The sequence below is a fragment of the Pundamilia nyererei genome, unplaced genomic scaffold (assembly GCF_000239375.1).
Source record: "Pundamilia nyererei isolate P.nyererei 1_Seehausen unplaced genomic scaffold, PunNye1.0 scaffold00029, whole genome shotgun sequence".
Classification (NCBI taxonomy): Eukaryota; Metazoa; Chordata; class Actinopteri; order Cichliformes; family Cichlidae; genus Pundamilia; species Pundamilia nyererei.
In genome coordinates, this window is record NW_005187430.1 from 3,029,417 (window position 1) to 3,048,262 (window position 18,846).

Consider the following 18,846-nt stretch of genomic DNA (forward strand, 5'->3'; position numbering starts at 1 on the left):
AGATGCTTTCCAGATGGCACTATGTGGTGGATTAAAATCTGACAGTATTTTTTTGAATTCATAATTACATCAATTTTACAAGATCCTTAACACCAGTGGCTGAAATGCAGCCCCAAACCATGACACAGCCTCCGCCGTGTTTTATATACATTTCTATGACAAAAAAGGTACAATGCACACCATGCCGAGATATGCCACATTTGTCTGATAGCTCTATTTTATGCTGATCCAACTGTGTTATGATTGTCATTTTTCATAGATTCAGCAAAAGACTGTTTTGGTGACAGGCTGCTAGTAACAAAGTGCCTGAAAATAAAAGACCAATAGAAAGCTTAGAGAACTATTCCTGAAGACCACCTTTAAAACAAATTACAAAAAAAGTCCTTGGAAGCAAAATATATAGACATGAATGAGGGTTCAAGACTTTTTCACATTACTGTATACTTCGTGCAGAAGTCAGGTTAAAGCTCAGGCTATGGTATAAAACGGTTGTTGAGCTCTTTGTACAAGTAATCTTGTTCCTTTTTTCCCCTTTCAGCTACAAGTGCAGTTTGCAGATGATATGCTGCTCCAAAGATATATTAATTATTAACATGCACATTTATCACATTGGGCATTAATAAATTATTCTCGGGAGCAGCACAGAGAGCAGATTTCTACCAACTATATGTGGTCTTGAGTGCAGCAGCTGTTAGTGGAGTTGTTTTTCAAATTATTTATTTTCATGGGGGTCTAGGAAATTCTTAAAGTTCTTGGCATTATAAAACCATAACATTTGCTTAAAACCAAAATTTATTATGCAATTATATTTACTAAATGGCTGCCTGGGGGTGTAATAGTACATGGTTCATATTTACTTACATTTTGAGGATTCGTTCAAATCTGACCAGTTCGAAGTATAAAATAAATTACAACAACCATAACAAACTCTTAATCAACTTCAAAGAATCCATTAAAACCAGAACTGCAATGTCAGCTTTAACACAGCACAAAGTCACAGGACCTCGCACTCTCTTCGCTATCACAGAGAAACTTTATTGGAATTGCCGGTGGACAAAGTGAGTGGGGGCTCGTTGCTCGTGTTCAGAGTGAGCACCACATGGCGACCAGTCGACTGAGCCGTAGAGTGTGAGCGCAGAACTTGCAAGTTCTGGCATTTCCATTTCACCATGTTGTGAGTTAAAGTGTCGTGCAAAATAAAAACCACACAGCATCTGCCAGCTGTCAAGACAGAACCTCGACTTCAGGCAAATATTATCCAGGAGTTCGAGCATGGCAACATAAAAGGACTTCTGCAGCAAACTCTTGAACCAAATGTTGCACTTACAGCTACTGCTACAATCCTAATGGTTGTCATTCACAAGTTTGACATGTTGGAGATACTTTGCTAACCACTGCATCCATGTCTCACCTCCACTGGCGTACTCCATTACCAGGTAGAGTGTCCTCTCGGTCTCAATAACTTCAAAAAGCTTGACTGCAGGAGGGAGAGAAAGAGAGAGAGAGAGGAATTATAAATTCAATTATGTCAAAAGACGAGAGAGATCCAGACAGAGGCAGTAATGAATTCATGCTCATGAACACGGAAAATTTGTTTCCAAACACACACCCCGAGTGAGTCGAAGAAAAAGTGAAGTCACGTGGAACTGTGCGTGTCGTGACCATGTAAGCACATCATAGTTGAGCTGAGCAGCACTCGGTATTTACTGTACAGTCCAAATTCTTTTTTCCTTTTCTTTTTCCCCTCCCTTCCTTCTTTTACTGCAGTAGCTCACCGATATAAAGGACTGTGACGAGCAGCTGAGAGCTGCACTGCTAAATATAGACAAGGTGGGATGAAAAACAAAGGGAACGCGGGAGGGGAGAGAGAGTTTATGGGCTGGTGATAGCATTTACTATCACTCTGATAATTACTATTATACTTTTGTAGAGGAACTCAAGCAGAGAGGACATGGGGGAAAAACAAAACAACAAAAAACCAAACTAACAGGAAATTCACATTTCAAGAACAAAATGCACCATGGCAGACTTCTCTAATCTGTTTCATGACAAATAAATTTGTCAGATTTTACTAGTATATACTTATATGGTCATAGTACATATAAGTGCACTTTCATGCCTAGAAACATTACCAGAGTTGAGGGGAATACAAAGAAAGGAGAGGAAGGGGGAAAAAAAATGAATCCAAAAACTTTCCCCCCATTAAAAATCATCTGCTACACTGGCAACATCTGTATTTCCTCTAAAACGTACATATAAATAAAGTCATCATCAATAGGACTTTTGGTAAGCTTTATAATACCTGAGGATAAAATATTTTTCTTACATTTTTTTGGAATAATTCATGAAGATAAAATATAATATTAATTATTCATTTCAGCACAAAAGCTTTCCTGTGGCTACACATTCCATATTCAGGCGCTCCACAGCTAAGGTTTGTTTGTAATGTAGGTTCCTTGTTGTTGCTGTGGTTTGGCGTTTGTTGGCATTTTTGGCTCTCGCAGACGACTCAGTGTTTCCAGCGTTCGTTATGGCTCCGAGCAGCATGCGCTCTCTTGTTTACCGATCATACTCCGATTCCAAAACAAAGCGGGACGAACGGTCCTCCAGTTTCAGCCTCAATTACCGGCAGTTAACAACAGATGAAGGTAGTAAAGTCTGAATGTCATCTGGGACAGCTTCCTGTTTTATAGTTTCTCTTTCACAAGCAGTTTATAAAATGCCAAGAATGCAGGCTTCGACCTTGTTACTGAAAATGTTCCTGGTACTTTAGATGGCTTGTTACATGTATGCTACAAATCCATCTGCTCAAATCTCCTGACTTCTTTTATGTTTCAGTTCATGTAGAAGTAAAAAGTTTAACGAGTCATATCTAGTTAGATAGATACTTTATTGATCCTACAAGGGAAATTAAAGCAATGACAAAATGCATAGCAGGAACTTGTTGTTTCATGTCCACCAACAGAAAGGACCAAAGGTTGAACCTGCATGTCAGTCGTCCTCGTCATTATAAAGCTCATATACTTAAAATTCTTATTTCTAAACAAGATGCACTTACCTATATTGGGATGATTCAAGATCTTCATTATTCTAACTTCTCTGAAGAGCTGAAAATTAGAAAAATTCAGAGTTTAGACTTCAGCATATAGACAGCAAATAGTCTGAGCAACAAACCACATTATTCAACCTCAGAAGATAAAAACCACAATAATAAAAGCTGCTGTATGTCTTTGAGCACTGAGCACTTTCATGAGGGAGTCAGCATGAAGTCAGACTATCCCAGTGGACTGTGTGAGTTAACCTGTCCCTTTTCTTCATGACAAAACAACTTCAAAGCAAAGAAAACAGAGGCTTCATGTCAAAGTGTTTCAGTGCAAATGCTTTTTTTAAGAAATATTTTTAGATAGCAGGCTACAGACATGCCATGTCATTACACAGGCGCAGGAGATAAACACATTCTGAATAAACTTTGAAAAACATTTGCAATGTTTTTCCTCGGCTGATTGCTTTGGGGAGGCAGGAGGTTTTACATGAACCAATCAAAAGCTTCCATGCAACCTGTCCAACTGCAGTCACAGACTGCCTGTCTTATTTCAGAGAGCATAGCACTTGTTTGGGAGCTTTTGCTACACTTACAGTAGGCTAAGGAGTTCTCAACAACACAAGTAAGCCATCTTGTCTTCTACCTGTCTTTACTCAACGTTATGCTTTGTGCAATGCTCCCCCCCCCCCCCACACACACACACCCCCGCCGCCACCCCCTGCCTATCCTCTTGGTAAATATCTGCTCCACATCTCTACACACACACACACACACACACCCCCCCCGACACACACACACACACACAGACACACGACAACAGCATTAGAGTTAAATCATGACGACAAACTGGTGCAACTACATGATTATTTGGGCATAGGTTTAAGAGATGTGGCTCACTGGTTTTGTTCATATAGTGAGGGGTGAAAAGCTCTGAAAGCCCCCCAAACTATGCATTAACACATTTTTAAGAACACATTCTCAAAATGTGTGACCATTCTTAATATATTAAGACTTTTTAAAACTATTATTAACACTGCTTTCCTGAGTGCTAACATGGCATTTCAAGCTCTGGTCTCTACTAAACATCCTCAGCATATTTGTCAAAGAAATGTGGTCATTATGTCGCTGCTGCTGACACAGTGACAGGATTACAGGAAATTCTGCAACATAGTGGTGGTTTCAGAGTCACTGAGGGGCAAAGGTAATCCAAACTAAGTTCAACATGTGGTGTCAGATCTCCATCCCTCAGAAAAGGAAGACACTTAGCTGACACGCTTCCTCATTATGCTTCAGAGTGATCAGACAAGGAGATCTTTAGTGGCCAAAAATCCTTTTTAGTGTTTCTCTTTAGGAGGCATAAAGAGCACCACATGGGATTTATTATTGAGCTGCTGAAAACTACACCTCACTTTCTTCTCTTCCATAAAAATATAAAACAAGGTATCAATCTTTCATGAGGCAGGAGAAGTCCCAATGTGCTGGTTCGCTTGCTGACAAACAGATCTTGGACAGCCCGAAAACACAAAAAGTCTTCAATCAAATGAAGAAGTACATGTTTCAGGAAAGATTTATCCACTGCGTTTAGATTTTTTGGCTAAAAAGTGGAAACCTATAAAACATTCATTACATAAAACTGTCATCTTTTCCATAAATGAAGAAATGTTTCAGCAGCACCATAAAGGATCCTTTATAGCATCACTTTTGCTGAAAATTCAGAGAGGCAATGAAACATGAAATATGAACCAGGAAGTCCAGTTTGAAAACTGTAAGGTGGCAAAACATGGTGCACTGTATCAATGACACCTATTGCATAGTTACCCATAGCAGCAGAAATTGTGACTGTAAAAATACATCATTCAGTCATTACAGTTTCTGCCACAGATGATCACTTCTGCATCACAAGTCTAATATTTATCCAGTTGTTGAATAATTGACTATTATTAATCCTGTTAGTTCACAGAAAATGTAAACGCTCCAAGTACGGCTTTGTTAGAACTTCCCCTACAAGATTTCTTGGTTTTCCTTTCATATCTTGGATAATAAGATCTGAAATATTAATAAAGGTTTCTCACAGGTGACTACAGAGTAGGTTCACTAATTATTTACATCTAAAAGGATTCGCTCTCTTTTTTGTCAATTTCAGAAAGAATACATTCTATTATCAACTCTGCATCCCCTATACTTAAAAAGAAACAAACAAAAACAAACGATTAACAGTAATTTTAAATGTTCAGATCATGTAGAGAATTCCAGCTGTGGGCAGTTGTTGACTTGGATAATAAGTTTCATGTAATTCCTTGCTCAGAGACAACTGAAGGGACTATTATGAACTCCAGTTAGTGAGGCCTTAAGGAGTTTTATTTTTTGAGAAGCCCCCCAAAAATAAAAAAATTAAAAGACAGAAAAACGAACTGATCCAGGAGTTGTCTGGCCTCTGACAAAGATGACGAGAGGAAGAGGAGCACTGGAGTGAGCTTGAGGTCTCCTCACTGTCATTACACCCTGATCTGCCCGTCATTATACTCAAAATACTCTCCTGAGCTCTCTGAAAGTACAGGGGAATAAATCTAAGCTGGTTTTCTGTGTGACAGTGGAAACCTCTTCACTGCAGCTCAGAGAGGAACTCTTTCCTTCTTACTGAAGAGAAGCTGCTGCAGCTTTGAACAACCTCATCAGCGACAGAGAAGCATCTCAATTTATCTTTTCTATCTGTGTAACTTTGTGAAGACTTCGGTACAAACTGTGCTGTCCTATATAGCATATACAAGCCTTCTGAAACTTGGGTGGGTTCTAAACACAACACGCCAACAAGTACATGGGAATACTCTGTCAGGTATGTTACGCAGTAAACAGAATTAGTGGAAAAACTCTGGAGAGACGGGGCTGATTCACCACATAATACAGCTATTAGGTCAAGGACTCAAACCTGCTGGTGATCCAGTCATGCCGCTGCAATAATGCACAGCTGTCCTGATTACGCAATCCATCTTATGATCTATACAAGGAACCTTTAGGCCACATGACACACAATTCGAGGGTGAAGTCACACCTAAAACTAGTTTTTGTCAGACTACATTTTTAGTTGCTGCATTTTTCTGTTTAGATTGAAACAGCCTCAATTAAAACAGATCTGAGGCCTGTAAACAAAATCTCACGGGTGCTACATTAGATCATTTACTGGATGTTTTCTTTATAAACTCTCTTCCCACCAGGTTAGACGCTTTGAGCTGAGTCATATCAAATCAGATTACAGCCCCTGCAACTTCAGCTAAGAACGATGGATGTCTGTGCACTTTTTGCAGTAATCGACCCCGGCTGTTTACTTCAGCTAAGAGAAAATATATCCCGACGGCAGTTTTACTTTACTGTGTTTTGTTAAGTTCACCTCCTCAGTGGACTTATTTTGTCCCTCCAAAGCTCCACGGTTATTGTTTTCATCCGGGCAAACAAATTAACCTGAAGGAATAACACTATGGTTCAAATTAATGGCTACTATCACACCATGTTTATGAGATTCAGAGAAGTCACCAGTGGTAAAAACAAACTTGAACACTGGCTTCTCCAATTCTCTTTCCTTAGTCTCCATATAAAAGAAGGACGTAACAAACCAGTGGCTTATGTTGCGGTGGCTAAGTGCCATTTTAAAGATTTAAAGTCAGCATTTTGATCGTCACCATGTTGGTTCCTGGAGCCACGTGTGACCATATTTGGACATGAGTGTATAGTGTTAGGTTATTATTAAAATGAGCTGTATCTGTAGATGAAGTTTGGATCTACAAAAAAATGGTTGATAAGTCTAGCTTCGCCCTTAAAACTATGTTTTAACATGGGAGTCTTTTGGTTCAATTTTGGAGCTACTTTTGAAAAACTTTGTTTTACTTTTTGTTTCCATTTTAAATGGTAAATGACCCCAAAGTGCTTTACACTACATTCAGTCATCCACACATTCACACACTGGTGATGGCAAGCTACATTGTAGCCACAGCTGCCCTGGGGCGCACTGACAGAGGCGAGGCTGCCGGACACTGGCACCACCGCGCCCTCTGACCACCACCAGTAGGCAACGGGTGAAGTGTCCTGCCCAAGGACAAGACCGGAACCGGAAGCCTTCCGATTACAAGACAAACTGCCAACTCTTGAGCCACGATCGCCCCATTTTAATAGCTCCCAATATCTAAAACTATGTAAACACTTAAGTGACTAAGATAGTTTTCTTGAGGATTGAAAACCTACAAATAAAACAATACTGGGGGAAAAAAAACTTTCTTCCAAGTAACTTTTTGAAGGCACTTCTTTCTCTTAAAAAAAAGAAATTTCTTACTTTTTTGATATTATGAGGTTTTGTTGTTAATGTTTTATGTGAACCAGTTTGATTCATACATTTGGCTCAAATTCTTTAACATCCAACTGATTCTTCTTCAGTGCCAGTAACTAAGTCTTACTGACAGCTCAGGAAAAATTTCATGGAAAAAACGTCATGTTAAAAGCTTTTAATAACAATCCTCCAACCACTAAAGGCAAAAACAAACCTGACACTGGACGTTGTCACAGACTAAGCTTCTTACCAACACTGTTTACATTTAATCAAGACTTCCAAGCATCATACTCCCACCCTGACCCCTGACAAGGATAACAAGACCACCACAGCAGGTTGAATCAGGACAGAAAGACAAGAACAGAGCGGGAAGCTGGAAGCAGTTTGCCAGGAGCCGGTGACAGATGTGAATGTCGACTCATCTCCGCCAAACTATTAAGAACAGAGGCTGAAAATAAACATTTAGGCTTCAGAGACGATACACCCCCTCCACCCCCTCCGCTATCAGCCTCTCGCCAAGTCTTTCAGTTACATAAGAGGTCAGGACACAGCGGTGCTGGCTCTGATGCAGGTTGGCTGTTTCACCAGCACCAGCTCAAAGGTAAGACTTGTGCAAAGAAAAATAGAAGAGATCCAGACATTCAAAACCCATCTGAACCGAAAAACGTCATCACATTGACAAACTTGGAGCTGTGTGATGACAGTCGGCTGTTAAAATACTCAAGAGATTCAGCTGGCATTTTTGGATATTTTTCTCATGATCAACAAAGCCAATGAAAAGACCCACCCCCTTCAATCTTCATCCAGGCTGTCTGTGGCTCTGTGCCCATTGGTTACTACTGCAGAAGTAAACACTTAAAAAACACATAACTTTACTCTAATAAGCAAGTCCACAAAAACCATAACAAATTACATTAAATAACACTCATTTTCACAACTAAAATGCATCTCTTTAGCAGTGGATTCGTCTTTGTGGCATTTTGTAATGTCATTGATAACATGCTCTCACATTCAGGAACTTTATTTTTCAGTCCGTGTATTTGATTAAGTTATCGGATGTTAGCAGTTCTTGAAAGAAACTCACTTATGACTCATCTACTGAAAAGAAGGAGCTGCGAAATAAAACTGCTGCGACTACAGCACAGGTGATGAGGATGTAACAGTACTTTTAGATTGGATAGTCTTCAGGTTCCTGTCAGATGGTGCGAGTCAGTTGTGAGATTAATGATGATGCTCCATTTAAATCATCCTCTGGATTTTTAAAGAAATATCACTGTGAACTTTTACAGATACCTCCAACAGAGGTGCATTTTAAATGCAAATTTCTGGAGCAAAGTGCAACAAATCAGCTACAAAGTTGACACCATATTCTACTCTTTGTGATGTCCTTCTGTGCAAATGCAGGCACAGTGCAGGGCAGGGGTGGGCAACTCCAGGCCTCAAGGGCCGGTGTCCTGCAGGTTTTAGATGTGTCCTTCATCCAACACAGCTGATTTAAATGGCTAAATTACCTACTCAACATGTCTTGAAGTTCTTCAGAGGCCTGGTAATGAACTAATCATGTGATTCAGGTATGTTGACCCAGGGTGAGATCTAAAACCTGCAAGACACCGGCTCTTGAGGTCTGGAGTTCGACACCCATGGTGTAGGCAATAATCCAAACAAGTCAGGGTCATGTGCCTTTTCCACCCTTTTCCCAGCGTTGTTCCTTACAACATCGGTATGATTTTTTTGTGTGATATAAAAGTGTTATAGTGAATATTACTATAGCAATCCCATGTAATTACACTCACTATAGTACATGACCAGACAAGCCCAGGCATGTCTGACAGGAAGAGCTGGGCATCAGCCTAGGATGACTTTTAGCTCCTAAAAATGAACTACTTCAGCAACCTCCAACAGAGCACAGTACTTATAATTAAAGTTAACAAATTAGTTGTGTAGTACGACTATACAACAGAGGATATTCTGGCTCTTATGAAAGCCAGATATATTTATTAAAAAACAAAACAAACAAAAAAAACAATAACACCTTGATGACACACACACTGGCCAGTGACATAAACATGTACTGCGTTTCTTCGTGCTCACCTAGATCCCTGCTCGCTTGCTGCCAAAGAAACAGCCATCTGTTTCTGTAGGTGGTGTTAAGTCTAATGATCCACTAGGTTTTACTGTTTTTGAAGGATTGGTTAAAACAAACAAACAAACAAAAAAATACAATAATTACCTTTTCAAAGCCCTCGTCTTATGCAGTTGTGAGCTGGTTTACAAATGTGGTTACAACACAGTGGCTTAGTTTAGCTTAAGGACCAAAAGGAGAAAACAGCTACCCTTGCAACTACCAGGCCTGCTATGGCTCAATTAAATATATTCTAATTGTCTAATACATTAAAAGAAAAAAAAAAAAGGTCCTGTTAGCATGGAGCTGGCAGGAACCAGCATCTCCCCCATCCTCATTCTTTATGCTAAGTTATTGTATAAATGGCTGAGCTTCAAGTTTGCCAAAAGAGTTAGGGTTAGGCCAAAAATGACTCCTTTAACAGGAGTGGTCCTCCTTATTATGAATCTTGCTGGATTCATTTCTCACCCAATTACTGCTCCAATTATCTAGGCCAAGTCAGGATTTCCTTTAACTCTAAATCTCAAAATCAACAACAAAAAAAAGAAGTGGGGAAAAAACGAGAAAGTTAGCCTATAAATGGCATCAGGTGACAGGAATGAGAACATTTAATGTGTCAGTCATGAAAAGACTTTAAAAAGCCTTTAAATGTGGCTTCTTTTCCCAGCTCGTTCCAATTGCTTAAAATAAACAGTAAAAAAATAAATAAATCTAAATCTCTTGTGGAACAGTAGGAAAAATAACTTGACAAGCACCTAAAAGAGTTTTTATTCTTGAGTGTGACAAAGCAGTAACCTAAAAACAACAAGGATTGCCAACAAAAGCCTCACGCTTTGTGTTTCTGTGAACAGCGCTGTCATGACTCAGTGTTTTTCTGTCAACGTAGTGTCACAGCCAACGCCAAAGGGCCCGGGCCTCTGAGATACAAAGGCCGCAATCAATGGAGCTTTGGAAAAACTGATGGAAAACCACTGGCCGACTGCTGAGAGGGATGAGGGAGAGAGGAGCCGAGCAGCAGGGTCCAGCTCAACATCAACACCCGACATCATAAGCGTCACCACCAGCTGCAGCCGCATTGCTCCGCTTCATCTCCTCTTATCTGTCTAACGATGGGGGAGAAAAAAGAAAAAAGGGCCTCGGGAGCTGCAGCAGAGTCGATATCGTTCCGACTTCCCCGAAACCACTTCCAGGCCCAGAGACAGAACCAAAACTCACGGCGGCACAGATCAAAACGACCACGCACACACATTTCTACTGCTAACGATTAGAAACAAAAAAGGAAAAGGACAAACACTGCAACAGGCAGCTCACTCTCAACTCGCTGACTTCAAACTGTAAAGTTAGACTGCCATTCACTAAACTGCAAAAAAAAAAAAAAAAAAAGGCATTCACCCTCAGTCTGTGAAATTTGCATTTTAAAAGAAAGCCCACTTCCTGATTTGGTTGATTTAACAAGGAAAACCAAACCGTGGCTCCCAAGTTCCATGACAACCATGCAACATGAACTGGGAAAAGGTAGCGGGAGGAAAAAACAAACAAACAAACAAAAAAAAACTGTTTGTTTCCAACAGATCAGGAAAACCACCTAAAAACCTTCAAATGGGACAAATCTACAGCTATATCTTATAAGCCTGTTAAAACAGTTCCACTAAGAATTCTTCAAGCAAATTCAAAAGCAAAGAAAACAAGCCTCAAACCATACAATCCTTTTTAAAGGCCTCAGTCTGAAACATGTATCAGGCAACTTGGAACAAAGTGATCTTTACTGCAGCAAAAGCCTTATACCTAATCATAAAAAGAAGCTCCTAATTCACCCCAGGAAGCTCTATGGAGAACATAGCTCAGTCTCAGAATGCCCTGCTTCCCATTTACACAATTAATACGCAATCTGTTGTGCTTCATGAATTAGTAAATGAGTTCTGCCACATTATAACAGGAGAGAGAGAGAGAGAGAAAGGGAAGGAGGGGTAAATTACCTTCTGAAGGCTGTTTGGGTTCAGCTGTGTCTTGTCTATTATTTTAATTGCCACCTGTAGAGAGGGAAAAAATAGAAAGTTAGCTAAGTGGCAAATAATAGCAGAGGAGAAGTGTGGCACAGAGGAAGAGGAACATGGCACCGAAAACAAAAACCAAAAACGAGAAAGAAAAGAGCTGAGAAAAGGAACGTGATGCTGATGTTTTTCCAAACTGCCGTTTTAAGACTTGAAAACTTAACAGGGAGGGTTATAAAATAGTTTCAACATCCTCTTTGAGTTAAAAATATGTCTAAATGCACCTGCCAAATTATTATCTACAGAACAGAGAGCACAAAGGCAGCAGAGACGCTTCCTTTCCTTAAATGTCACAGGCTGCATTAAGAAGAAGCTTGCCCTTTCTCCTCATCAATTATGAACAAATCAAATGTTCAGCTGCTACACACTGCACTGAAAACAACCATTACTGCCTACAAGATTTACAGCGATGAATGGGTTGGTGTACAAAGCTGGCAGCACTGCTTTTATGTTCCAAATGTTTCAATAACATACACATTTATGAAAAATGCATTTCAAGTCTCTAAATTGTAAAAACTAAAGCTAAAAGCAGTATTATAAATCAGGATCAATCTAACTAAAAAACAGGCAAGCAAAATTACAAATCTGACCAGACATTCAATGTTAGTGCTTGACAGTTTGTGAGACACTGCCACACACAAACACCATCAAAGAGGTCACCATCAAAGAGGAACTGAGATACAAATTAGGTGTGAGCTCAGCAAAGACATCCAGCTCCTTAACCGCAGCTATTTCGCAGCGTGAGGGAGAAGCAAACAGTGATAAAAACTTTTTATCTGTAAAGCTTTGTACTGTTTTGGATCCTTTCTTAAAGAGAGAGAACAAAAATAGTCAGCATCACTGTACATCTTACCTCTCTGCCGGTGAGCATGTGTCGGGCCAGTTTGACCTTGGCAAAGTTGCCCTTGCCAATGGTTTTGAGCAGCCGGTAGTTGCCTACGTGGGGCTGCTGCGGCTCCTCGGAGCTGCGGGCCGGACGCACGCCCGTCCGGCCTGAGCGTGTGCTGATCTCCTGACGGCCATTGCTGTGAGAGGTGTGCTGTGGAAAAGGCACAATGTTAGACAAGCACTGGCTGTTGAATGGCTCTTATGTGTTGCAACATCTACTTGTAATCAATGGTGACTCATGTTGACCTGCTGTGGCACCTCGGCTCAGCAGGAAAAAAAACACTGCTGATATTTATAGTTCTGATGCACACAAAGAAAGTAAGCTTTTCTTCCAGCGGCCACAGATGGCTGATAAACTCTGTGCTTATCCCAGCAGTTTCAGACTTTCATCAACCAAACTTCCAAAAGTACAGATATTCCCATGAATAATAATAATATTATTATATTAGCTGAACAAGATCCAGCTAAATAATGTTAGTCAAATACTGTCCCACTAAATACTGTTTATATTGAAGTGACATTAGAACCCATTAATCGCATTTTTCAAAAAAGAAATCAATTTCAACCGTCACTGAAATGTGTAATATTATGGACCATGCACAAAGCCAAATGTGGATAATGCCAGCACCACTAACTGTCTCTCCTTACAGGTTTAAGTCCACATAAGTGCACTGAACAGGTTTATGCATCACCATGTTTGAGTGCTTGCATGCTACGTTTATTCGAAAAGCCTATTTTCATTTTCTGGTTGCAGCAAACCTGCCTTCCCCCACATTTTTCCACTGGTGCATAGCAAACACCACTACTTGCTTTCCTTTTAGATGCTTCTTTAAACCAACTTAATTATTGCATTTTCTCCAAAACTATGAAATATGAACATCATGATCAGTTTTAAATAATGTCAATATGGATAGAATATGTTGAAATCATAATTAGATTCATGTAAAGTTTGTAAATTGTGAGCATGACAAGGCTGTTAGTTATAATTTGGTATTAAGAGATGAACATAACAGTCACTTGGCTTCTTGTTTATGTGGCCAAGAATTTCAGGGCCACTTAATCAAGTCCTTGGACACAGATTTATTTGTTATTGTTTTGGGGAGGGTGGGCAAGGGGTAGAAGCTGCTAAACTACCCATTAATTCACTGTTAGAGATATTGTTCCAATGCAGTGCTTTGTCACATGCTTACAGAATGTCCTTATCAATCAACTAAAACTAAAAAGTAGCATATCCTTTGATGGGCATACAACAGTTCCATTAACATAAGGGTCTTTCTCACAGTGCTACCACAGCACCAGTGGTAGAAACTATAGAGAGGAATCTGCAAACCAACAACGTCTCCTTGCAACTTCTTTTTAAAACAGTTTAAACAATATGCACACCAATATTTGGCGTTTTCTGCTAACTAGCTGAAGCTAACCCTTGATACCCTGAAAAGTGTTCCTTTTTCTTGCCAATGTTTTCACCTGGTCAAAGTTTCATGTCAGGACTTTGAGGCTAGCAAAAGAGAGATGTCATGGAAAACACAGCACATGTGGGTGGGGGGAGGCAACAATGGTGGTTTCTACCGCTCAGTCTGCTGGCGATTACATACAACAATCACACAAAGCTCTGCATATGCTCTGAGCGCAATTGATCAACTAGTCATTTAATTCCAGTCGACTTCTTTCTTCATACATTTTCATTCTAATAAATGTTTTGGGTTAACAAGGTGCCATCTCAAACCTGCGAACTGCCACTTTAAAAACAGAAGTGAGGTGATGGAGAAACGTGCCTCTACACACATTTCCTGACTCTGTATGAGCACGCTGAGCTGTCGAGTACAAAGTGGAGAGGGGTTCACAGTGTTAGATTAAAAAAAAGTGGTGATAAAACACAATAATGACATTAATTGCACAGAGATGGGACGTTCTCCTTGGTTAGAGGCTACACCAGATTACACATGCGGCAGCATCATGATGTGTGCCCTGTAAGCATTAGGATTACAGGGCAAATTGTAAGTGTTCCACAAACAATTTATAGTCTTAATGAAAAAAAAAATTTAAATTATTTTATTCACATTGCTCATTTTAAAGCAGAGCCACTGTATGTATCACAAACAGACAATGTTATGACAGCAATTTTAAAAAATTCTACAATACTTTTTAAACAAAATAATCTCATCAGTCTTGCAGGAATAAGTAATCACAGGCCACTTTATAAGGTACACTTGTGAAATCTAAAATAATCTAGCCAAATCGAAATTCTGCTTTTATGAAGCGGTGACTTCCTGTTTTTGTTGAGATTGTCAGATAGATTAAACTTTGTTTTAATTATTCAGGTTGTAGTAGCATGTGGTGGCTAACTGGACTACACTGCACCAAGCTTTTAAGATTTTGCAACAGTAAAACTTTGGATAACCACATTTCTGCTCGGGATACTTCTGGAACGCAGCAAACAAACAGAAAACCTAACACACTCTCCCCCGCATCGTTATCATGTAATCAAAGAGAAACTGCACAGCCTTGTGATTTTGAGGTGGTGTACTCTGACAGCACAGCTGATAGATGGATCAATTCTTGGGTGCTGTGCCCAAAAACTGGAACAACAATCTGGCAGATACTAAGTGTGGCCTCAGTATCGACCACCTTACCAAAGCCTAATTAAGGGTAGTGATGCACTCTGCCCCACCCGGTTCTCCCCATCCCCTACAGTCCCTAACCTGGCTGACCCCCTTCACTAAGCAGACAAAAGAAAGAGACACTGATAAAGTGGGAAATTAAACAGACGTGTAGTTGCTGCAAAATTAAGCATTTAAGAAACTGGGCACAGATTGCACCTCATATCAAGGCAAGGTCAGTTAAAACTTAATTAACACTGCAGAGTATTAAAAAGTATCAGAGCAGTTACAACACAGCAACTCTCAGTAACAAACCCATAATTGGGTTATACATGTACAATGACAATAAAGCGCTATTCTATTCTAGTCTATAAGGTCACTTTAACAGCACAGACATACTTTTAAGTCACTACAGGAATATTTTAGGACTTCTACAGCGATAGCAGAGGAGATAAAAATACCATCAACTAGGATAAGGTCACTGTTGGATACCAGAGACAGACTGGGAACAAATGCAGTGGAAACACTCAGATGAAGTTTTCATTACCTTTGAACCACACAGAAAACATCCACCTGTGTTACCATCGTGTTATCTTTCCAGCTAACAACTTGTAAGAATTAAAACAAGAACAACAACAACAAAAAGTCCCTTTTTATTGGTTACTCACAAAGCTGCGGTGTCTCCTGGCCCCCTGGGAGCCAGTCATGTTTCGACAGGAAAGCACTGCGCCCCGCTGACGATGCCCACAGAGATTCCCACAACACCAGATTTTTCCCAACTCAGAGCCCCGATAACCGCAGAGACACAGAGAGGGAGACGGCAGGAGGGGGAAGCCACTGATCCCAGTCAAGCCTGCGACAGCCAGACACACCCAAACCGGAAACCAGACGATAGGCTTTCATAATAAAGGCTTCCTGTCGGCTCCGTTCTCATTGTTGCCAAAACGGAGGAAAACGCCAGTATCGAATTTCGTACAAACCTTTAACGCTTCCAGAGCTGCCCCTAACACTTTATTTGGTACTGCTTAATCTTTTGCCAATCAACGTCAGCGCCTATGAAGATATTAGAAAAATGCCAATCACAGTACCACATAGTACAAATGATATGAGGTGTTTATTTCTGTCCACATATACAAATATTAAAAAAAAATAAGGTCTTAGACACCCCCCCCCCCCCAAAAAGCAAAAAAACCAAAAACAAATTATCAGCACTTTACAACAAAAATGTTTTAAAATGCTGGTTATTAATTCCCTTTTAATCCCTGTGATGTGAAATGAGCCCTTGTATTTACTGTTGCCTCTACTGATTTAGTATTTCAGTGCCTGCTGGTCAATAATAGATCACCAGAATTCTCTGGCGTCTTATCACCCACATGCTTCTCTCGTGCAGTATAACCCTTATCACCATCCCGCTCTATACTGCAACTCAGATGAGTCATAAGAATCTGGTGGTAGTTCTTGCATATTTGTACCCATGGAATATGGGGGTAAATGTGTGACAGAGAAAAAGCGTAGGGGAGATAAGTTGCAAAAGACCTCCAGGATACACACAGTCTTCCATAAAAAAAAAATCAAATAAAATGAATAAATACAAATAAAAACTTTGCAGCTAAAATATTCAGGACATTAAATTTTGTAGTAAAGATTTGATTTTCAGTGGAACAAGGCTTGAGGTCTATTAAAGAGTGCCTAAAAATTTCCACTATAGTCACTTCCACTTTAAAAAGGAGAGAACTATAGGTATACTTTAAAAAAAACAAACAGAAAAAACAAAACAAAACAAAAACAAACCCCAGCCCTTTGGTGATTTCTGTTTATTTAAATGTACTATATAAATAAATTTGAAATTAAGAAAAATAGCGGAGAGTCAAATTGACCAATCCTGCATATACATTATGCTCATTTTGCAGCTTTTATGATTAAGTACGCTTAAGTTCTCCATTTTAGTTCCATTCTAATTTTGAAAATCCCGACCGGAAGCTCAAATGGCTACATTGTCACTACCTTCACACCGGAGGTTCTGTTAGTCACGAGGGGCGGACTCACGAGGCCCTTATTTGGAAGCTGAACGGGTGAAACCTCTGAGCGACAGCTGGGGGAGCCAATAGACAGGCTGAAGACAAACTACTGTTGCCTGCCAGAACCAGCAAGCAAAGTACTGTAGTTTTGTTCACCGTTGGGCCTGAATATTCTTAGTACAGTCTAATTACCTACAGTCATATCGATACTTCTCACACACCAACAAAAAATACACACCAAGGCGCAAATAAAGCCCATTACTAACACTCATTAACAGAGGCGTGTTTGACGTAGAAGATATGCTTGTTTACGATTTACCAACCAAGTGTGAAACAACCATCTATCATCCGGTCTAACAAGGCAGCAAAAAGCTATTGAGGATCTACATTTCTTTGGCAATCCCGTGATATTTTTACATGTACTTAAAGAAAACAACCCAAGAAAAAACAGCCCCCTTCTACTTACACTTTCCGTCACCTTCTCGTTGACTGTAGGTAAAGGAGTTTTTGTTGACATCTTTTATTCCTTCTTCCTCAGCCAGTCGCCGTTTTAAGTCCAAAATACACAGTCTTCAGCCCGACAGCCGAAGAATGAAATTATTGCTTTGCTTTTCGGCTTCCTCCGGAGAAACAGTCTCAGCATGGATCGTGACAATTTTCAAACGAGACCGGACGTGTTAAGAGTCGAGCACCTGAACAGCTATGGGCAGGAAAAACCCTCACTAAAGAGCATAACAATCCCTCTTACAGCATTTACACGGCGTGTACAAACCGTGCATGGCCTGCGCTAAACTCGGCAGGGAAACGAAATCAGTGTCCGTCTGTCCGTTTAGGTTTGAGTCACTGGAGCTAACTATAATAACGTTAAGGCGCTGTCGGTCGCCACTTCCAAAAATCGCCACAGGCTTTTCTTCCACAAAACCACTCTGTCTAGAACCGTGCCATGGCGTCGAGTGTCACCTCTGGATAATTCTCGGAGTGATTCAAAAGATTCAGGTAGCTGAAATACTCGTCGTCGGCTCGGTTTCTTCCATCTCCGGCGGCCCAAAGTGAAGCGGGTCTGTCTGTTTTAGGTGGGACCAAAATGGCTACTCAGCGGCTGGGCTGGATTATGCTGCCTTCACGGACACCAACTGAGCTCCGACATTAGAAATTATTCTAAAATGTCGGTCAACCGACCTAATAATGGCATTTCTTTGTTCGACTGGGTGATTCAAGAAAGATCAAAGAAAATATTTTTTCTCTTAGGAATAAGATTGAAGCTTTTGTGTGCAATATATACACTACTTAACAACCTTAATAAAAAGTAAGAGATTGTCATAGGATTTAGCCTGCAGTTAAATTGTTTTTATTAATAAATATTTTGTTGATTATTTTCAGTCTCTCTGCAAAGTTATTATTATTATTTGACCAACATCAAAATGTATTAATTATCCTTATAAAACACATTGTGTTTTCTAGTACTACAACTCAACTGTAGCAATCAGAAATTGCGTTACAAATACTAGTTGTTGTTGTTTTTTAAACCCCACATTATCTTAATTAAATTAAAACCATAACAGTGTGGGATAAAGTTATATAACAGCTACATTTATAAATGTTTCTGACGTGTTTGTGTGTGTGGTAGTTTAAAAACATTAGAATCCGTTTACATTCTACAAATAGACACATTACATATGGTAGGTGTTACTGCTTAGTTATATTTTTGTAGGTCGGACTGGATGCTTCAAAACTAAACTGCGGAGGGATTTAGGGTTAAATGCCTTAGACAATAAGGAGTTGTTTTTCTAAGCCTTGCTTATTTTCATG

The 18,846-nt window shown here is 39.9% G+C and overlaps 1 protein-coding gene across 17 annotated transcripts in view; it reads right to left on the reverse strand.

Annotated features, from left to right (window-relative positions):
- mark3a (MAP/microtubule affinity-regulating kinase 3a) overlaps positions 1-18,168 on the reverse strand; it is a 47,565-nt gene extending 29,397 nt beyond the window's left edge. For 9 of the 17 annotated variants that reach the window (XM_005728616.1, XM_005728614.1, XM_013909698.1 and 6 more), the window contains exons 1-5: positions 17,504-18,167; positions 12,385-12,570; positions 11,457-11,510; positions 3,059-3,107; positions 1,412-1,477 (exon numbers count right to left, since the gene is read on the reverse strand). In XM_005728616.1, coding sequence (XP_005728673.1) covers positions 1,412-1,477; positions 3,059-3,107; positions 11,457-11,510; positions 12,385-12,570; positions 17,504-17,554 — 406 coding nt within the window. In that variant the 5' untranslated portion in view covers positions 17,555-18,167. Of the gene's footprint in view, positions 1-1,411; positions 1,478-3,058; positions 3,108-11,456; positions 11,511-12,384; positions 12,571-17,503 lie in introns of all 17 variants that reach the window. The other 8 variants (XM_005728607.1, XM_013909693.1, XM_013909691.1 and 5 more) reach the window with 1 other exon arrangement.
- Between the last annotated feature and the right edge of the window lie 678 nt (positions 18,169-18,846).